General features: G+C 59.1%; 1 protein-coding gene across 1 annotated transcript in view; it reads right to left on the minus strand.

Moving 5' to 3' along the window:
* Positions 1–10,714, minus strand: part of CRIM1 (cysteine rich transmembrane BMP regulator 1) — an 88,044-nt gene extending 77,330 nt beyond the window's left edge. The window contains exon 1 of the mRNA XM_056127161.1: positions 10,357–10,714. Within this exon, the coding sequence (XP_055983136.1) occupies positions 10,357–10,687 (331 nt within the window). The 5' untranslated portion in view covers positions 10,688–10,714. The remainder of the gene's footprint in view (positions 1–10,356) is intronic.
* Positions 10,715–22,243: the final 11,529 nt, after the last annotated feature.

The following is a 22,243-nucleotide window of genomic DNA, read 5'->3' on the forward strand; positions in this document are numbered from 1 at the left end:
CCCAGGCGAGCTCCTGCGCCAGGTACAGCCGTTAGTATGTCTTTCTTCTGGACACGTTTCACGTTGTCAAGGGACACAAACACTTCTCCTCCCCTGTTTCACAGCCCTCTCTCGCCAGACACACTTTTTCCTTTCTCGGGGAATGGCAGGGAGCACTGTTTCCTGACCAGAGGACGCGTCAGGCACCTGGCCGCCCGGGGCTGCCTTTCCCCCACTTACGCTTTGAAACTACTTCCAGCGCCTTCCAACAGCAACAGCACAAACAAAGCAAAACAACCCACCTCCGACTCCTCCGGCTGGGCTCGCTCCCCGGCAGAGGCTCCGTTTCTCTGCCCCCGGACCTGATGCTTCTGCTTCCTGGGTCGCGGGATCTGCTGCCCGGGACCCCGCTGAAGAACTGTGTCTCCCAGCCGCCCCGAGACACTCCCCCCGCCCCCAGCTGGGGGACAAACGAGGAGGCTTCGCGCCCCATCACCAAGGAATGGGGCAGGCTGTGATTTTCCGCTTGCCCGTGTCAGAGCTGTCCCAATTAACTTGGATTCTAGGGGCCCGGCACTCTCATTAGAATTTTCCCCCCTGCAAGTGCAATAAAAGCAACGCGCTGCCTTTACTTATGAAGGAGCCATTTTCAGTTCGCCGAGACACGGCGTGGACACTTCATTTGCTTCAAGCATGCGAGCTGCTCTCAGCACTCTGGCAACAATGCAAAGTATTCTGTTTGTGCGTGCCCTCGGCAACTGGAAGTGTACACACACACACACACACACACACACGGGCACACACTCGATGTCAATGTCACTGAGTCCACTGCATGTGGAAAGGAGAATGATCGCCACGGTTTCCGGGCGCTAAGGGACATCTGTGACTGCACGGGGGTGTGGCCGCTGACACCGCAGGCAGAGGTCACCTCTCTGCCCCACACACCTTCAGGCCAGCGGCTGAACCGCCACCCGAGCACGGTTTTACGAGCCTGCAGCCCGTCCTCCTCCCCACGGGCTCTGGGGCGTGTCACCGGGCGGCCCATCCCGGTCCCAACATACCTGCAGGTCCCTCTCCTGCCCCCTGCAAGTCTAGACACCCCGGGGACACTGGACGCCCCTCACAGCTGGGTTCGCCCCCACTTCCTGCAGAGCAGCACCAAGGGGCGAGGGATCAGAGGCCAGTGGGGGTGGCGCTGGGCACTGGCCTGCACAAGCCTCGGCAGGGACGCGCTCGGGGAGCAGTACACGGGGCAGGGGAGGACGCGGCCGGCCCTCCGCCTGGATGCATGCCGGGGGCAGCGGGCAGGCACCGTGCCAGCCCAGGGGAGAAGGTCGGGAGCGAAGGAGCAGGAAGTAACACAGATAAAGCCCGTGGACAGGGCAAAGGCAGTGCGTGGGCCCTGCAGACAACTATCCAGAAAGCCAGAGGGAAGGGGATCCGCCCACAGAGAGACAGAGACACCGAGACAGAGACAGAGACCAGGGCCCACCCCAGTGCTTGCGTTAACGGCCTCCCGAGTCCTTACTAAACAGACCAGTTATGCAGAGCGGAGTCAAACATCAAACACCAAACCCAAACCAAAACTTTGGCAGCAGAAAGCCACGCGCCCGCAGAGACCGAGAACAGTGGCTCCCACGCCGGGGAACGGGTGGCTGGACCGAGTGAGCACTGTGTCAGGAGCACCCAGAGGGTGAGCACTGTGACAGGTCATGGTGCTGAGCCAAAGTTTCTCGTGTCTCACTTTAACTCGGCATGGGGGGCGGGGGTTGGAGGGGTGGAGGGGAGGCTCCCAAGGTCCCCTGCGCTGCTGCCTCCTTTTAACTCACTCATCTGCTGTGCACTGAACCGGAGCTGGGGGCCAGGAGGTATGGCCCCCTGAGGGTGGACACACACACACACACACACACACACACCTCTATCCCAACCGAGGAGTGAGCCTGCAGACCACGACGACGGGGTACCGCCGGGAAGGCTCCCTTCCCACGCCTCTGGGTGCCGGCCCCCCTGACCTGCCCAGGCCGCCCCGTCCGAGCTGAGGGAGGGGGCTGCACCCCCTCCCATCTTCCCCACCCACCGGCGCCCGCCCGCTGGTCTGATCCGGGCAGGGAGGCCCCTCCCAGCCCGCTCCTCCTCCCGGGAGCTCCCTGGCAAGTGAAAACAGCCGCCAAGGTAAAGGAATGCGGGGAATTTGGCTGCAGCGGTAGGAAGAGCAGCAATTACTCAACTCTCCCGTGTCAGAGCCGGCGGGAGCGTGTGCGCGCGGGGGGCGAGTCCCGGCCTGTCCCGCGCGGGCTGCGGCGGGCGGGCGTCGGGGCGGGATTCCTGAAGGACGGGCAGAGCGAGCCGGGAGTGGGGGGGCGGGGGGCTGCAGGCGACAGACGGACCTGGCCTGCAGCGGCCCGCGGGGGACAGCGGCCAGGCCCTCCCAGCTGCCCCGGCTCGCTCTGCAGACACAGGGAGCGGCCGGCTTCTGCCGGCACCAGGCCCCCTGGGCGACACACCTGGGGGCGGGGGGACAGCAGCTGAGTCCCCGCGGGGGGCTCTGTGGGGCCCAGCCCAGGCTGCACACACTCAGGACACGGGGGTGGGGGGCGTCGTCCAAGTCAGGCCCCGGGCTCCTTCCCTCCCTCTGTCCCGCCGTCCTCCCGCCCAAGGCTGGGCACTGCCCACCCCATTCGCAGCCCCAGGCCAGCCAGGACTCGCACCCACGGCGGGCGCTCTCGCGGAGATGGGCCAGAGCGTCTGGGCCTTGGGCCTGGGCGGCGTGCCCCCGTGACCTCGCGCTCTCTCAAGGCGGTCAGTGGCTCCCCCACCCCAAGACTGGGCACCTGTGCGTGCCCCCCAGGTGCTTCGAGAGGTGGCCCTGGGCAGAGCAGGCCCTTCTGACTCAGAGCATGCGTGCCAAGGTCTGGAAGGTGCCGGAAGGAAAGAGAGGGAAGAAGGCTCTGGAGGCAGGGCGGGGCCCGTGGAATCAGCCGTGGGGGGGGGGCACTCCCTGCCGTCCTCCTGACAGTCAGAGTGTGAGCCAGGGCCAAGGGGCCAGGCTTGGGGGGGGGCAGGCGTGGAGGGCCTCAGGAGGTGGACACGCCCTTCCCGTCCTAGCCGAGGGGCCCTGTGCCCGTGGCCTTTGGATAAGCAGCTAAATGTGTTACCTCTGGCGGGATCGGCAGGTCGGGTTTCCTGGGCCTGCCAGAAATTCCTTTCTGTTTTGAACCTGAGCTGTTTGTTTATGGTCTTTGTTTTGAAAGGCCACGTCCGTCCGTCTGTCCTCCTCCGCCGCCGGGCAGGGCTCTACCCTTGACTCACAGCCCCCATCCTTCTCTCTCTCTCTCTCTCTCTCTCTCTCTCTCCCCCACACACTCTGAGCGGCAGAACTGGGGACTGAGGCCTGGCTGAGGCGCCTGGGAGCATCTCCCTGGAGGAGAGGCAGGACCAGCCACAGCATCTTCAGGCACAAAAAATTCTTCATCCTTGTCACCCATTGCCTCTTTTGCAGACCACAACACCCAAAAGGAGAGAGAGAACAAAAGGGAATGCCCTGCCACAGAGGCAGGGTGGGCTGGGAGGATGGGGGGTGGGAGGGATACTGGGACTAGTGGTGGTGGGAAATGGGCACTGGTGGAGGGATGGGTACTCGATCATTGTATAACTGAAAACCAAGCACAGAAATTTGTAAGTCTACAACTGTACCTCATGGTGTCTCACTAACCAAAAAAAGAAACGCTTCGTTTTTCTCTCTGACTTCCCAGGAAGACGCATGTTCCCCAGGCGCTTCAAGCTGGGGTGCTCCTTGAGGCTGTGGGAAGGAAGCTGTCCAGGCTGAGGTGTGGCGGCTCTCCTCCTGTGAGGGTCTGGGTTCCAGGGAAGACCCCGGGCTCGGCTGAGCTCAGCCCGGCTCAAGGGAGGCAGCCCCGTGGCTGGAACAGCCCTCAGCTTCCGCTCGGTGATGACAAGGTCTGGTCTTGGAGGAGGTCACGAAGGCCAAAGGTGCTGACTACTGATGGGGGGTGCATGGGTGGGGGTCTCTCCTGGGCCAAGCTCCTCCTCCTCCTTGTTCCCCCGGAACCAACGGAAAGCGTTTGTCTCGTGCGTCATCAGCCATGTGCGCTGGCGAGAAGTGACACCACTCCTAGGCACGCGGAAGGGGGTCTGATCTCCTCAAGTGGGGTCCCCTGGCTGCTTGGAGCCGAGGCCAGAGTGTCGATATTCTCCTGGGGGTCTCTTCCAGCCTGAACTGTCGGCCAAGCGCCGAGCCAGTGCTGCGGGAGAACACTCCCGGGGCGGGGGCACGGCCAGCCCAGCGACCAGCGCCTCCTGGCCTCGGCGCTGCCACGACCTCCCAAACCCACACCCAGCCTTGCCCGGGGGTTCCCCCAGGCTCGGAGGTGAAGTCCAGAACCTCCCGGAAATGCCTAACAATCGAAGGAACTCTACGCGCTTTCCTGAGACCACGGGCCAACGACACCAAGGTGTGTCACTTCTGAAAAACTGTCCTTGGATGGAAATCGCTTGGGGGCAGCAGGATGCCAGCGGAGACGCAGCAAGTGTCTCCCCCTCGGTGGCGGGAATTCGGCAAAGGCTCCCAGGCCGCTGGGGGTGGGGGGGGAGGCCAGGCAGGGAGAGCCAGGAAAGTGCGCGGTGTCGGCGCCAACCGGGTGCCAGGGGACCCTCTCTGCGCCCAGGCGCTGGGCCTGGCGCTTCCGACGGCGCAGCGTGGCAGGGGCCGGCCCAGGGCGAGCGTTTCACGAGAGGAGCCAGCGAAGGAGGACGAGAGGAGGGAGGGAAAAGCACGGCCGTTTGGGCCCGGGACCTCCAGGCCCCGCGGAGGGGCCCGCGTCCGGGCACGCACCGCACACACGCACCCAGACCCGCAGTGCTGGTGGTGACCGTCACCCGGTGAGAAAGCTATCACGCTGCCTCTGCTCAGAGGAGGAAACGGAAGCCCCAAACAACCATGCCCACTCGCTGCCTGCGCTTAAGAAAAATAATGAGCGAGAGCCGTAGGACGACAGGTGGGCGCCCGCCTTGCATGTGGCCGACCCAGGCCTGACCCCCCAGCAGCCAAGAGGGGCCCCGGAGCACCACCATGAGGAGCTGCTGGGCGCTGAGCCAGGAGGGAGCCCTGCACGCTGCTGGGTGTGGCCCCATCCAAAACACAAAGACGTGAAACAATGAGCCGAGAGCCAGAGAGAGCGCGTTCAAAGGGCCGGGGCTCACGAGGCCCTGGGTTCGATTCCTGGCCGGACACGTGGGCCCAACCCCCACCCGCCCTTCCCAATGCGGCCTGGAGTCCCCTGCACCACAGTACAGTGCCGGGAGCCGCATGGACAGGCTCTCCCAGGAGCATGGCCCTCTGTCTGTCTGCCTGGCCCTGGCCTCACCACCCAGCACTCCGGCCCCTCCTGCCTGCCCCGGCCTCCCTGCCTCCATGTCGGAAGGGGAGGGAGGGGGGAGGGGCAGACGCCGTGGCTTGGCTTGGCACCACGCTCGGTGGGTTCTTCCCCACAGCCCCTTGAGCTCCCAACCCACCGCCAGGGCCTATAAGGGCGGGTCTCCCGTGTCCCCTCAACCCAGGGTCCGGTCCTCAAAAGCAGGGCCCGAGGGGACTCCCCTAGACTGGGGAGGTCACTGGAGCCTCAGGGCCCCACGGCAGGGCTGAGGGTGCACGCACAGGTCCTCCTGTCCTCAGAGGGCACCCTGATCCCTGGGCTTCCGGGAAGTGCCGCCCAGGACCCGGGCAAGTACCCATGGCCACGGCACAGGCTTCTCACAGCACCCCCTGGCGGAGCCTACCCACGGCGGGGAAACTGAGGCTCTCAACTGGGCCCCCCTGCGAGCAGACGCAGAGCAGATGCTCTGGCAGCACCCCTGCACTCGGGGAGGGGAAGACGGGGCGGGCAGGGCAGCACACGTGGGGGACGCCGGAAGAGGGACGGCCAGGGCTGATGGGCGAGTGGGTCTGGACTGCTGGACCCACCTCCACCTCCTCGGGAATCCACTCACCCAGGGTGGGGCCCCATCACCCCTCAGCACTCCTCAGCCAGGGAGCAGCCTCCAGCTCACAGGGACGCAGAATCTTCCAGAAAAGGGGACAGGATGGGCTCCGGCGGGGCTGTGAGGAACCGCTCGGGTCCACGATGCGGTTGCTTCTGAGAGCGTTCCTGGTCGCGTGCGCGGGGGGGGGGGCACTGGACAGAAAGGGGCCTCTCCTGGGGGCACTCTGGGTGGCATCCAAGGAACATGGCCAAGGCGGCCCCGACCACCCCAGAGACCCTTCTGGGAAGTCAGCTCACACTGAATTCAACCCCCAGAGTGAAGACCCACCAAGCAAGCCTCGGAGACAGTCGCACAGGACAGCCCCATCTTCCACGGAGACCCAACCAGAGCATCGCCCCCCAGCACACGGAGACCGTCCGCTCACACGACCCGGGCTGGATCAGGGCCACCTCTGCCCCCCCCCCCCACCGAAGTCCACTTGCCGTCAGCCCCCAGATCGGGGACGCCTGGGCTGGCCTCCCTCCCGGCCTCCACCTTCCAGCCTCCCTCCCCGCCCTCGGTCCTGACTAGGAGCACATTGGGCAGGGCGCGTGGACGGGGACCCAGTCGTCCGCCCAGTGGGCCTGGGGGTCCCCGCCAAGTGGCTCCTCATGCCCGTCGGGGCATCTCGGACGCCATGGCAACACGCGTACGCCCCTGGAACACGGGGAGACCGAGAGCCCTCAGTTCCTGTCCCCGCGGCTGCCCGCGCTCAGGAGGCCGCCCTGACCCCTCGCACGCGGGCGCCGCCGCCCACACCCACATTTTTCAGGAATTTCCCAATTAATGTCTGGAATGTGTTCTGGACGCTTCTTCCAAAGATGACAGAGCAGCCCGAGACGCAGGCAGCACCGGTGGCCTCTCCACCTGCGTCCGGCGGCCCGACCACCCCGGCAGCTCCTGGCAGGGGGCGCCCGGGTGCCCCCTCTGTTCCTGCGTGCCTGTTCCTCGCTGGGGCGGGCAGGGGTGACGCTTGGTTTTCTCCCACCACTGATTTATCTGTTCACAACTGTCCGGTCCGGTCCCTGGGCTCTTGCGGCCCACGTCTCGTGGGACAGCGGCGTATGGGCTGGTGGCCGCAAGGAGCCTGGCCGGCAGCGATTCCTGCCCACGTGGGGGTCAGAGCACGCCTGGCCAGGGCAGGGAGGATTCCGTGAGGCCAAGACCACAGCGAAGGTCACGGCGCACTGTCATCTGTCTCGGTGCCCACACGGCCTTGCCGCGTCCTGTCAATATTTACTCTGGGGAGGAACTAATTATTTCCGTGTTTACTCGTGGAGTCTCGCTTCCCACCCCCGACGACGGCCAGGCCGAGCCCTCCGTCACGGTGCTCCGGTCCCGGGCAGCTCACTCCGTGGGAGACGGGGAGCAGGAAGCCCCTGGCCCCTCCGGCGCCGCCCCCTGCCCTGTCCAGCTCCACCGTCCAAGTCCCAACTCAGTCCCACATCTCAGAGCCGGGAAGGGCTCCTGCACGTCCAATGTGCCGCCTCTGCTCCAGGTCCTGGGGGTCCGCGGCTCAGCACCTCCGACCCCTGCAACGCTTTCTCCGAGAGCCGCCACGTGCGCCAACTGTCCTTCTCCGTCCTAACACGGGAGTCTTGCTTGCTGTCCCACGAGAAGTGGGAGACCATGGAGCACACCAGCGTAGAAGGAAGCGGCCGGGTGTCCCTGAGGCCACTGCGATGTGGGTAACGCCTCACTCGGAGGTCGAGTTCTAGAAAGATGGAGCCCCCCCCCCCATCCCCAGGGGAGCAGGAGGAAGCCGGTGCCCGGGACGAGGCTTGGCACCAAGCTGCGGGCCCAGGAGCCAAACGCTGACACACGCACGACTGGTGCACTCAAGCCACCACCAGTCTGTGGCTTCACGACAGGCACTGCCCACATCCGGGAGGTAGCACCTGTCCAGCTCATGTGGACGGTCGAAGTCCCAGCTGAGTCCTGGTCTCGCCCCCCCTCACCCCCCCGCAAAAGGCGGCCTTCCTGTCCCATCACAACACTGCCCCTTGGCAAACCCCTTGCCAGGGGTCTTGACCCCGTCTCCTGCGGGGCTCTCCCACTGTGACCTCTTACAAAGGGGCAAATAAGCAGATCAGAGAAGGGGCTGGGGGTCCCTGCACCCGGCTCCCCGCATGGTTTTGGAGGCACTGAGGTCCCCAACAAGTGTCAGGAGTAGCTGAATCCGGAGGCGCTTAGAACTCCGCCCTCCCCAGCCCCCCTCCCCCTGCAGAAAGATGCTGGGCAGAAATCCAAGCACGCGTCACACGGCAAGGGAGGAACCGGGGAACCAGGCTCGAGCGGGGGGGGCTTTCAGGAAACTGCTGCTCTTCGGGGTCTGCGGTGGGCAGTGTCCACGGCATGGGGATTCAGTGCCGTGACCAGCGCTGAGCCTGGGCGGGGACCGTGGAAACCCACCGGTGAGCGGCAAGGCCCCGTCCGGTGGGAGCTGGAAACTCCGCAGCCCCCCACCCCGCCTATGCCCAGCCGCCGGGCCGAGTGCGCTGTCGGTAAGCTGGCACTCAGAGCACGCAGCTCGTATTTAAATTATGTCATCGAAAGCAGGTCAATGAGTCATGGTAATATTTCAATACCAGGCAATATGTTCCTCGGTGTAGCCAATTAAGTAAATTTGGGGAAGAATTTTCATAACAGATGCAACCAGTAGGGGTCATTTTAGTGCAAAAATTGCAGCAAAGGAAACTCCAGCCCCAACAAAAATCTATCAGTTCCCACTCCGAGTCGCTGTGAGAATGCACCCAGTGAGCAATTTTCTGAATAAAAAAAGAAAAAATGAAAACGGGGGTGGGGGACGACGACATACACTGACCATTGAGAAATGTCTCGCGAAAGTCACAAGAACCACAACCAAAGCACAGGAGCAACGGGGCCCCTCTGAGCCTCCTCGCATTCTTACACAGGCTACTCACGCCTATTTTTCCACAAACCCCGCAGCAGAGAGAAAATATGTGCATTGTTCCACACACGTCTCAGCATATCCCTTCTCTCCCGAGGGAGCCCGGCCCTCCCGAGGCGACTGAACTGCTGCGTTTTGGAATTCTCCTGGGCAGGCTGAGAGCACCACGCCGCGCACCCCCAATTCTGGGGGAGCCGGAGACACGCTGCTCAAGGAACGCTCGCCAGAGAAAGCAGGGAGACGGAAGCGGGGCAGCAAATGCCCCCCACCCAGCGCACGAAACGTCCCGGAGGAGGGGGGGGGTGGGAGCAACAGGACCCCAACCCTCTGCCCCCACCCCCCAGCCGACTGGGCCAGAAGGCCGGCTGCAGAGGCGGAACCTACTCCCCCCCAACCCCATCAGCATCACATGGGCGAGACCCGGCAGGCAGGCAGGCAGGCAGGAGTTTCCTTGCACGGAAACGCAGCAGGAAGAGCCCAGAGAAGTGTTACAATGTCTCCACCTCCCCGGCCCACACTTTCCGCGGCGCGCAACCTTGTTTCGCTTCTGTCGGTTGCCGAGACTCGGCGGATTCCGGAGGGGCCGAGGAAGCGCCCCGGGCCTCTACCCGGGGCTGGGTTCGAAGACCCCCCACCCCCCCACCCCGCGCTCACTCGGAATCCCCAAGGCAGACACGAAACCCGCTGGGAAGGGACGTCCCGGGCCGCGAGCCGGTGACCGGGTGGGAGTCACCGACCGGGCCGGGGCCGCGGGCTCGTGCGCCGCGCACACACCCAGGCGTCACGCCCCTGCCCGGCGGTCCCCGGAGATGCGCCCCCGGCCCCGGGCCTCGCTCACACTCCCCGGAGCCACCGGAACGCTAGGAGGTATACTCCCCACGCCCCAGAACTCAAGGAGTGAGATCAGAAATCCCCCCCAGAAATCATTTCGGGGGGAAAGCGCTGCAGGTTCTCTCGGGAGCCCATTTTATCCTGCCGGAGGCTTTGGGCACCCTCGGTCCACGCATCCGCGGCAGCAGCCGCCCACCTACGGCACCGGCACCGGCACCCGCCGGGGGGCCGTGCCCGTCGGCCACAAAGGCCGGCGGCCTCTCGGAGCCCCGAAACGTGCAGGCCGAGGCCCCCCACCCGCTCGGACTCTGCCGCCCGCGGTCAGCGCCCCCCTCGCCGTCCAGGCCCGCGGCGGGGCGGCGCGCGGGGACCCGACGGGCAAGGGCTGCCACTCGGCGCCTCGCAGCAACTTTTCCCTCCCGGTGCCGGCGCCCACCCCGCCCCGCCCCGCCCCCTCCGCTGGGCGATCAATGAGTAACCGGGTCCGTCGCTTCTCCCCTCCGGCCCGCGGCGGCAGAGAGCGACGCCCGCCCGGGCGCGGGCCGGGACCCCCCGCCGCGGCCCCGGGAGGGTGAGATGGGGTGGGGGGGGCGTACCTTCGCAGACGCCCACTTCGTACTCGGTGATGGAGTCGCCGTGCAGCGGGGGCCGGATGACACAGCGCAGCCCGCGGTCGCAGGCGCCGTGCAGCCCGTAGGCGCCGCCGCAGCTCTCGTTGCGCTGCCGGGCGCACATGTAGCAGCAGCCGCAGACGCCCTGCACGATGCTCCCGGGGCAGCTGCGCGGCTCCTCGCACTTGGACTCGTCGCAGGGCAGGCAGACGAGCGCGCGGGTGCCCGAGCGCGCCAGCAGCAGCAGCAGCGCCAGCAGCGAGGCCAGGGGGTGCCCGCAGCCGGCCAGCCCCCCGCGCCCCGCCACCAAGTCCATCCTCCTGCGCCGCCGCCGCCGGGCCGGGGGCCGGGCGGGCGCCCTCCCCCGCGCGGGGCACCCGCCGCCCGCGGTCGCCGCCGCCGCCCCGCTCGGGGCCCCCGCGCCGCGCCGCGCCCGCCGACCCCGCGCCCGCGCCCGCGCCCGCGAGCGCCGCCGCCGCCTCCCGGGAAGGGCGGGCGGGGGGCGCGCGCAAAAAGGCCGGGGGCAGGGGGAAAACGCGGAAAAAGTTTCTCCCGGCGGCTCCGGGTCGCCCCGAACTTCTGGCGGCGGCGGCGGCGGCCGGGCCGGCGCGGCTTCCGGAGCCTCCGAGCGGGCGCCTGGCGCAGCCCCGGCTCCGCGACGTCCGCCCTGCGCGCCCCGCGCGCCCCGCTCCGGCGCGGCTCCTCGGGCGCTTGTTTATGGCAGGAGCCCGCCCGGCCGCGCGCCGCCGCGCCCGCCCCGCCCGTCCGCCCGGCCACGCCCCCTCCCCGCGCCGCGCGCCGCTCATTGGTCGGCGCCCCCGGCCCCGCCCCCGGACCAGGCCCCGCCCCCGGAGGCCCCGCCCCACCTCGGCTCCGGGCCCCGCCCAGGCCCCGCCCACGCCCGCCGGGCGGCGCGTCCTCCCCGCGCGCCTCCCCCCTGCGCGCTTCCTCCCCGCCCCCTCCTCCTCCCCCTCCCCCCCCTCCCCCTCCCCGGGCAGGAGCTGCTGCGACTCCTCAGCGGCGTCCCGGGCCCAGGGCGTCCTCCCCCTGCGCAGGGACACCCCCTCCCCTCCCCAGCCCGCGGGCCCCCCTCCGCCCACCCACCCACCCACCCACCCGGAAAGGGCCGGGAGCTCCGCGACTGGCCGGGAATCCGTCTCCACGCCCCGCCGGGAAACGGACTTTGGCAAAGCCCGTCTCGAGGGGAGCCCGGGGCGCCGCCGCCGGCCGGTCCACCAAGGGCCTGGAACGCGGGCGGGCCCGGGGCGCGCGCCCGGGGAGGGTCTCCGGGGGTGGGGCTGGGGGGCCGGGAAGGGGCGCAGCTGCGCGCGGAGACGGGCTTGACCCGACCTAGCCCTGCCCCCTGCCCCCTGCCCCCTCCTGGGCCCGCCCCCCCCCCCCGGTCCCCCCACGAAGGACACTCTCGTGCCCTCCCGGGGAGCAGCGCGTGCCCGGAGCGCCCCGGTCCCGCGCGGTCCCAAGACCAGGCACGGGCGCCCCGTGGGGACCCCCAGAAGGATGTGACCCAGGACGACCCCCGCCCTCCCCTCACTCCCCCCCACCGGCGGGCGGGCGGGCGGCCCAGGCCTGTGCCCCGGCGTCCCCAAACGCCAGCACCCCCCCCACCCCCACCCCAAGGGACATGGGTCAGCGGAAAAATGACGCGGGCAGGTGTGGAGGTGGGCATGGCCCGAGCGGCTGCCAAGCGGACGGCGGGCCGGTGACTGATGGAGCCGAAGTTCATGCGGCAGCAGCGGCTGAGAAAGGAAACAAAGATGCCTTTGAAATCCTCTGTTTGCGGAACAAATTTATGCTTCTTATAAATATTTTGGTTCAGCCGCTCCGCCTGGAACCAAAAAGTCCGAGTCACCAGTGGAACATTCGCAGGCCCTGGCATCGGGAAGCCCAGCATTTCCCCAGGCCTGTGTTTCTGGGCCCAGGAGGGCAGCGGCTCGGTCCTTAGCGCTGGTTGGACCAAGAGCACCGGGGAGCAGAGAAAGATGTTCGGCGCGGCCAGAGGTCTCCTGCACATCCTTAGGGGGGCTGGAAGCGCCTCTGGGATGAGTGACTCCCAGGGATGGCCAAGGGTCCCGCGCGCAGGCCCTCCTGCCCCAAGGCTCCACCACCTAGAACTGTTTCAAAACGCACCAACTTTCCTCCTAGCCAGGTTCAATAGAAATACAAGGACAGCCCAGTAAACATTCTTTCTGGGAGCCCAACAAGGCAGCGGGGGCATTGGCCAAAAAGCTGTCATCATTTGTGCTGTGTTAAAAGGCCTTTTCTGCGCTTACAGAGAAGGTTATCTATATTTCTGTTCAAAGGCAAGTAGAAAGACATTATGAAAATGTAGCAGATAACATTGTAGGCCCCAACAGGAAGAGCCAAGGTCAGGTGGTTGGTGGGGGGGCTGGTGGGGGGGGTGAGAGAAAGCAGGACTAAGAAAACCACAGTCATTTGAAAAAAAAAAAGGCAGCCCTCCTTGTCCAGGTTCTCTGCTTTCTCGGTTTGTGTTTTTTAATTTCTTTTTTTCCCAGTCGATATAGTAAAGGTTGGGAACATTTCCAGAGTGGGCCCAGGAAAAGGAAACGGGAGGTCACCATCCATCTTCGCTGGCATCGCAGAGGTAGAATCATCTGCCAAGAGAACAGACTCACTCTCCCCGGAGGAATTCAAGTCAGGCTTTGAAAGGACCCGGGAGATGCTTAGGCGTGAAGATGGATGTGTCAGCTCAGAAAATCCAAGTTGCGCGTGGGCCCCGGCCACGGGACTCGTAGAGGAGCAGGGAAGTGTTGCTTGACGCCTGTAACTGGGGCCAGATCAGAGCCCGAGAGGGACCGGGTGGCAGCGTCTCTAGCCACGGCACTAACTCAGCTCAGCTGCAGGACGGAGGCTTCTGAGCCAGGTTTAATGCTGTCCCCTGGGAGCTAGCTTGAGCCTGTTCCCTTATGGATTCCAGCCTTCAGTCGGGGCCTCTGCTTGTCCCTTTTATCCTGTTTCATTGGAGGTCTTTTCACAGCTGAGTTCCGGCTCAGTGGAGGCACGGAGGCCAGGACTTATAGAGGACAGGATTTAGAAGAATGCATCCTTCGGTGAGTCGGAGGAGACAAGAATTGCAGAGATATTTTGGACGTTGTCACCTGGGACCTTTCTCCCTTGGGGGCAGTAGTGCCTTGGACATCAGGGGGCTTCTAAACTGGACCGAGAAGCACCCTCACACTCAGACCCTGGGGTCCCAGGAAGGGCATCAGTCAGACCTCTGATGGGGAAGAAGAGAGAGTGCGCCCCCTATGGGCCTTTGGGGGCTTGTCGGACGGAGTGGCCAGACTGTTGGGAGAGGGTGGAAATTCCAGGCGTCCACTGGCCTCCCAGAAAGTGGAGAGGAAGGCTGCTGGCATTGGGGCCCCTCCCTGGCCCGGGGTCTTCGCCTCTCGAGGGACCTGCTGTCCGCCCTGCTGAGGGAGAAGGCGGGGACCACCGGTTGCCTCTGGAGTCTGGCACGCTCCCCCTCACAGTGTCCTGCTCGGGAGAAGACATCTCGCTCTCGCCTGCAGTGCCGGAAGACTCTATCTCAGACCGGAGCGGGACCAGGACCATCCCTCTGCCTCTGTCCCCTCACCGAAGCTTGTTAGCAGCTTGTGGCGGGGGTCGGGGGCACTTTGCCTTCAGGGCTGCTGGAACCATGTTGGAGACAAAGGGCCGCGGGGTTGGGGGGAGGCTCTCGTTAGGGGGTTCAGTCATCGGAGCATCGGCCCTTTGGATCTGGATGGGGGCCTGGGGTGTATTCCACCTCCTAGTGCCTCTTTTTCATCAGTGGGTTCCTGTCTAATGTACCCACCTGTGGATGGCAGCTGTTCCAGTATTCCCAGCGGGTCCTGAGGGAAAGCACCTGCTGCAGGCCGTGCTGCTTGGGCCTCTCTGTCTGTCTGTCTGATCTCACCTCCCTCCCTCCCTCTCTCTCTCTCTCTCTCTCTCTCTCTCTCTCTCTCTCTCTCTCTCTCTCTCGTCTCACCTCTCTCTGTGCACACGTTCCGAAAGAGGCATCCGTCCTTTCTCAATCTGTTTCCTCCTTGTCAGTGGAAACCAGACTGGTGCCAGCACAGGGGGTCGTGGGGGTGAACCGACAGTGCTGTCTCCTCTTTGCTGGTTCGAGTCCTTCTGTCTCCTGGAGTTTTCTGCCTGAGCTGGCATCCCTGGCTACGTGCTGCTTGCCACCTACTGCAGCAGCTAACATCTGTCGCCCTGCTCGCGGTTTCTGTTGGCCCCGCCTCAGCAGCTGTGCCCCCCCCCCGTCGCCCCCACCCCCTGCCACACACACACACACACACACACACACACACACACACACACACACACACACACCTCGGGCTGGTGGGAACCACCAAATCTCAGAGCCAGGAGCACGAGGGAGGGCTGCGTTTGGACTTATTCCTCTCCTGCCTCAAGGCCTTGAGGACATTTATTTAGAATCCTCCCGCTGCATGTCAGGTAATGTTGAATTTGCTTTTTCTTTTCCATTGTAGTGTGTGTGTGTGTGTGTGTGTGTGTGTGTGTGTGTGTGTGTGTGTAGGAGGCGCGGGGGGGGGGGGAGTGAATTTAAAATTGTTGACCTCTGCTGACATCTATCTTGCCCACTTTGCTGGCTTGCACTTGAAGAGCTAAAATAGTCACCAGTGGATGTCCCCCCCCCCCCACAAAATGGAAGCAAGTTACCTTGGTTTCATAATGATTGGACTACAGCTCTTTAAGTAGCATTTATGTGGATATTTACAAGTTACCTGGGTGTGCTACCACACCTGATCCTTACGGTAACCTGATCGTGTAGGTTTATAATTACCTGCACTTTACTGGTAGGGGAACAGAGGCTAGGAGAGTTTGAATAAAGTGTCCAATGTCATACTGACTTGAAAGGAAAAATTATGTTTCAAACCCAGGCAGTATGGAATTTGCATTAGGCAAAAAATACTTCTAATATCTGTTATGCTTTTGGGGGGTATGTTGGAGAGTTTGACTATAATGAGAAAACTACACAAGTTCAAAGAGAAAGAAAAGCAACCTTTAGAGCCACTAATCGCATTTGTGGGTTCTCTCGAGCGTTTCCAGGTAAAGTATAAGCTCTTCAGAGAGGTATGTTCTCTAACTTCTGGTGCCTTTCTTTTTTTTTTTTTTCTTGCTTTTGGGGGTCACACCCAGCAGTGCTCAGGGCTTAGTCCTGGCTTTGCAGAATCACAGTCACGGTCCTCCCGTTGTTCATCAATTTGCTCGAGCGGGCCCAGTAACGTCTCCCTCGTGAGACTTGTTGCTACTGTGTTTGGCATATTGAATACGTCACGGGGAGCTTGCCAGGCTTTGCCATGAGGGCGAGATACTCTCGGTAGCTTGCCAGGCTCTTCGAGAGGGGCGGAGGAATCGAACTCGGGTCGGCCACGTTGGCTGCGTGCATGGTAAACGCCCTACCGCTGTGCTATCGCTCCAGCCCAATAACCCCTGGCCGTTCTTGGAGGACCATATGGGGCACCAGAGATTGAACCTGCGTTGGCTGCATTGAATCTGCGTCCTCCTGGCTCTGATCTCGGGGACTTTCTTACTTACACAAGCACATGGTTTTTGATCTGTAGGGTGAGTAATTATGACCCTTTCACCCCCAAGTTGAATTTCACTGAGTAGGGGGTACCACCTTATATTTAATAGGAAGAAGTCGAGGGAGGAATGTGGCATTTGACTGCTGCATATAGACCTTGAATGCATACTTAATTTCCAGCGTTTTTTCCTCTGGCAAATCCCTAAAGTGGAATTCTTCAAAAGTGGCTCCCAACAGGTCTCTTTGCACAGACACGCTGTGCTGCCTTCCAGAATCTCGCTCTTTGCACATCCCTCAACCTCTAGTAGAAGACCTCATTTCTCCCATGCAGACACTCTTAAAACACTCTCCAGTTGTTTGAAAAGCATCCGACATCCGGCAGCTGAGTTTAGTTTTTGTTTTTGGTTTTTCACTTACACTGGTTTCACGTTCACAGTTTCATTCGACCCTTAAAAATGTCCAAGAGGTTTTAAAGTACTGTCTGTGAACCATCAAATATTTCAACCTTACAAATGACCAGACCATGTCATCTGACAAATTGTACAGAGTGTGACTTTAAGGGGAAAATCTTCCTTTCAGCAATTGCAAAAAAAAAAAAAAAATCTCCCAAGGAAGAAGTGCTTTCACAAAACCGAATCATTTATTCATGGAAAGGATAAATGATTGAGACATCCCTGCCCTCACCACCGCCCCTGCTCTCTGCACCCCACCCCCAAAAGGTGAGTCCATTTTAGTTGATCATCTGGGCTTCCAAGTGTCTGGGGAAAGCGAGTGTAAAATTGAAAGGAGGAATCTAACTTGGGGTTACAGAAAAAAGAAGAATTTGTCCCCATTAAGTGTCACCCGCCTCCAACTTCTCTGTCTGTGCAGTTTTCTTTCTTACCATGTAGGACCAACAGCTTGGAGACCCAAAGATTCTATTGTGGGCATTTCTCCCCAGATGTATATGGTATCGGAGTTAAAAAAAAAACACAGTTACCTTTATTTTAACAATGATGTCATTACTTGAAACATTCTAAAAATGTTTATTTTGGAATTGGTTTACATAATCTCATGAGAAAATAAGTCTCGTTGTTTAGTCATGATATTTGATCCAACATACTACAACAAGAGTCTTTTCTCATCTTCATTCATTAGACTTGGCTCTAATTCATTTTTCATAAACGCCATCAAACCCTTCCTAAGCATGGACTTTGGGGGAGATATATAAAAGAACCAACAGATGCCCTAGAGAAAAAAAAATGTTTTGAACAGTTGCTAAAGGTAGTGAATATGAGTGGTTTCCAGCTTATTCAGGTAACTATTGGATAAGGATCTTTCACCCATTGGGATATAAAACCTAGTAGAATGTTAATCAGGTCATTGATATTTTGATCTTCATATCCTACGCACCAGGTAGCCGTTCTGTCATCGAAATGAAGGTTTGTTACCCAGGGGACAGGAAATGACAGCTCACCAATGTCTGTGCCCCTTCTTCTCCTCTTGGATTTGACTAGTCAACGCTTCCTTGTTTCTTTGCTGTTACGTGGGAAGGAGTAAGGTCTCTTGTGGTCTGGTGTCTAAAACCTTTTTCAATCCTGCAGCATGTTTCAAAATTTTTCTCCCTGGCTGCAGAACATGCCACAGAAGACTTGGGGGCGTTGGCTGACTGCAGGAAGCTGGCTCTCCCAGACCGTTCGTGGTCGTACCCTTCACTAACCACCAAGGACACTGATTTGAGTGAGAAGTGCCTCTGTACTCTGTGGTCTTTTACTCAGGGTGGAGGCATGTTTCTGTGGTTATTCTATCCTAAGATACTTACTCATTTGGTCTATACCTAAATCCCATTGTTTGTTCAGCTCTTACATGTTCAATGACAAGGTGCAATTTTGACGTGTATTGACCTCTCACTTGTGTTCATTGCCTGTTGAATAAAGTTGAACGATGGTCTTGTTATTTTCTCGTATTTTTGAGATACTGTGATATACTTAATGATGGTCCATGTATGCATCATTCCAACACCACGCCAGCCACCAGAGTGCCCACTCTCTCCCATTCAAACCTTCCTTCCTCCCCATAAGCCCACTTGTGTGGACAAATGCTCCAGTTCTGTTACTTTTGGTCCTTTCTTGCTCCCTGGTGTATCTTTAAATCCCACATATGAGAGACCATTCTGTATTTATCCCTTTCCATTCGACTCACTTCACTCACATGGCGTCCTCTTGTTCCATCCACATAGCATGATTTTGTCCTTTCTTACAGCTGCATAGTATTCCATTGTGCATATATACTACAAATTCTGATCCAAGAAGTTTGTTGAATCTCCAAGTTGGATCCAAGAAATATGGGGGCCACATTGGGCAATGCTCAGGGGTTACTGCTGGCTCCAAGCTCAAGAATCATTGCTGGTGGTGCTTGGGGGACCATATGGGATGCTGGGTTTTGTGTGTCCCGACCTCTGCAGATGGTTGACACTTGTCAGAATTGGGCTCCGGAGTATCGGGTAGGTATTTGGGTGACTGAGTTTCTTAGCTGGAGCCATAGCACAGCGGTAGGGCATTTGCCTTGCACACAGCCGGCCCGGCCGAGCTGGGTTTGATTCCTCCACCCCTCTCGGAGAGCCCGGCAAGCTACTGAGAGCATCTTGCCCGCACGGCAAAGCCTGGCAAGCTACCTGTGACATATTCAATATGCCAAAACACAGTAACAACAAGTCTCACGATGGAGACGTTACGGGGCCCGCTCGAGCAAATTGATGAACAACGGGAGGACTGTGACCGTGACCGTGACTGAGTTTCTTAGCAGGCTGCCTTCCAGTCTTTGGGGTACCAGTTCTTACTATTCCCTACCCTTAGTCCCCTTTTGTCTTTGGGGAGCAGTCTCCAGAAAACAGAACTCCCCACATTTCTGTTTCTCCCCCTCATTTAACCCCCCAGATGATGCAGTAAGGTTATGGTCTTCATTTCAATCTCCCAGGAAGCCCCAGTGGTAACAGGCCTTAGCGGAGCAGGGTGTAAATGAATCAGCCAGAATTGGAGAGAGGTAGGCTGGTTCAGGAGCAGATGTGCAGTCAGACTCATAGACGTCAGTCTCATAATTGGACAAATGGACAAGAACGGACTCAAAAGATGACCGCTGCTTTGCAAAGCTCTGGCGTTGCCACCTTGGTAAAGTAAACCTACTCTCTAAGAATATTACCGTTTCTCAAAATATTTTGAGGACTGACCTCTGATTCAATTACAAACCTGTAAGGAAATGAGACTCACTGGGTGTGTGCCTTGATTTTGATTAAAAACAGCATTTTGTTAGTGTAAAAATAGCTCCGAAAAAAAAAATCAATAACCTTGATGATCATCATCTCTCGCAAATGGAAATTTGTAAGCACAGGTAGCTCACCAAGGGAGAAGTATAAGTGACCGTTATCCATGGGAACAGATGTTCAACCAAATATAGTCAAAGGCATGCAAGTTAAAATAATGAGAAAACATGTCTCATCCCACAGAACGAAAGCACTTTGAGAGATTAGCAAAATCCAAGGCAGGCAAGCAAAGGAGGGGACAAGACATACTTTCCTGAATTCCCTGGCATATTTTTTCTGAAAGCAAATTTAGCAGGCCGTATCAAAATGTCACCTTTATATTTATCTCTGCAAACCAACAGATTAAAAAAAATAGAAAAATACATAATGTAACACTCTGGGAGCGCTCTTACGAATATGTGAGTGATTATCTCTTTGTATCAGAATTTTCCCGTAAGTTTATTTTCATGGCATTATTTCTCATGCAACGTCTTTTTATATGATTGCATTTTAACAACGGAACAATGTATGCAATTATAAAGAGTATTAAGATATTCCCTTTATCATCTGGGGAAAAAATTAGTCTATTTACATTTTGAAAAAAATTTAGTATGCTTAGCCGGTTTCTGCATAATCCATACCAGGTATAGCTTGCAGTGACTTTTGGACTGTTGTCAAGATAAGAAACACATCCACACACGGGCAGATCATGCGAAGACCGAAGACATCCGTTTGTTAAGAGAAACACCTGTCAGTCACAACCGAATTTACAAAATTGTGACCACATCCAAGTGCCCAGCGTGTATTTGAAAGTATCATTCTGGACTGTTCACAAAAGCCTCTCGCCAGTCCTACTGTATTGCCTCCTCGGCTCAGTTTATTTACATCAGTTTTCATTTAAAAAAAAAAAAAGAGGGAGATGAGCCGAGCGCTAAAGAAATCCTCTCGCCCGGTAGATGCACACGCTGTAATCTCTTCAGCGCTGCCCTGCATTGGTAAATGAATGTGTCTCTCCGCTTGCTTGACCCTGCCCGGGCACCTGCAAGTCTGCTAACATAGCGTCATCCGGATGGAGCCCCAACAACGCCCAAGCTGGGGATGCGCGCGCGGAATTTATTTTATTCCGATTTATGAGGCCTGCTGCACACAAGTAGATTATTGTAATGTCTGTGATTAATGGGACACCACACGGCTGTGTGGACTTCATAAATCATTTGCTGCAACGTCTGGGTGGATTTTACTTGCAAAAAAAAATCTGTTTCAATCAGCGCAACTCAAAACCTGGGGAACCCAAGAAGCGTCCACTCCGCGCGGGCCGGGGTGGTGGAGGCCGGCCGGGGCGCGTCTCTTGTTATCGGTGATGTGGAAGAGTGAATCGGCAGCGTGTTAATTAAATCTGCAGATGGAATTGGAAATGTCACAGAGGCGGCGAAGGCCCCGGAAATGATATGCCGTGTTCCAAAGGGGAGGTGGAGGGAAAGTTCCAGTCTGTGGAAACCCGAGTGTGTACCCGCCCCAAGCGGGTGATGGGCACAACCCATCACTAGTTTCCTTCATCACCGACCCCCCCCCCCCCCAGGTCCCGAATGGCCTAGGAAAAGTGTTTAGGAAGAAAGAATGATCAAAAAATGTCGGCAGGGTTTTGTGTCAAGATCAATATTTAGTATCCTCTTTGCTTCTCAAATAATGATTTTTTATTGCTTTTTTTGGGGGGGGCAGCGGCATACATAAAGTAAGGCATATTCATTATAAAATAAAGATCAGCAACAACGAGGAATGTTCCTTCTAAGTCCATTATTCTGACGGATAAGCACACATGAACATGTAGGAAAATGCCCCAAAATGAGAACATGAGGTCCTCATGTGTCATCCACTCGGCATCCACCCTATTTCTGTGAGAGTATCAGAATGTTCCCCCGTTCGAAAGGCCACGCTCCCGACACCCTCGTCCCTCCCACCTTCCTCTTACTCACTGGATTTGTTCCCTTCAATCTGAGTAATTAGGAGCTCTGAGAAAATGAAAAGGCTAATATCTGTAAAGGCTGGGGTTGGAGGGAGAGGAAGAAGAAGGCATTTCTTTGAATACTCTGCCCGTTTCTCAGAAATTCCTGCCAGTCCTCAGCTCTCCCATTTGTCTCAGTTCTCTGGGGAGGGTGGGGGTGGCGAGGGGGGTGTGTGTGTGGGGGGGGGGTCAGATCTTCCCCAAGGGACATCACAGACCTCCTCCAGCACAGCGGCCCTGACCTGGGGGGAGGACCCCTCTGCCTCCCCCAAGTCTTGAGAGTAACTGACATTTCAGGGGCATCATTTGTCAGAAACCAGGGAACGTTCATCTCCCCACAATCAAAGGGGGGGTAGGACGTTTCCCACGGCCTGAGTTCCCCATGAGGGGGTCTGCGGGAACCTCCCTTCCAGGGCAGACTTGAGGGCTGAGAAGAGAGGTAAAGGGTGAGGTGGAGGGTGACCAGCAGGGAGGAACCAGCCAAGAAGGAGGTGTCCGTTTTCTCCTCTCTCCTGGAGATGTCGCTCTGGGCTGCCATGGCATCGATGCGATGGGGTTTCGTCATTAAGGAATCAATGAAACAAAAGCCTGATCCGCGCACTTACAGGCAGAATCTGAACCCTGGTGTGACTCAGACTGGGGACACAGAGAAGGTCGGTGGCAGGACTCGGAGTGGACTTACGGTAGTGCACTGGCGTTGGGTATGAAAAAAGATCAGGGATCCCCACCCCTCCCACCCCCAGCTCTGGGGGCCCATGGCGAAGTGGCATACACACACGGAGCAGGCCTGGTCAGCTTGTCCCCAGTGCAGCGGAAAGAGTCCAGCGAGAGGGGATGGACGCTGGTTCCGGGTTCCTTACCAGCCCCTGGCAGCCCCTAAGCAGCTTCTATCACGCCGAGGGGCCCTTTCCTCGTTTGATGTTAGGGCTAAAAGTCCAGACCACAGAGCCGGCGACACTGAAATCACAAGACCCAAACTTCATAACAACCGAGCTTCATAAGCTGCCTGTGAAGA

Source organism: Sorex fumeus, unplaced genomic scaffold, assembly GCF_029834395.1.
Source record: "Sorex fumeus unplaced genomic scaffold, SorFum_2.1 ptg000006l, whole genome shotgun sequence".
Lineage (NCBI taxonomy): Eukaryota > Metazoa > Chordata > Mammalia > Eulipotyphla > Soricidae > Sorex > Sorex fumeus.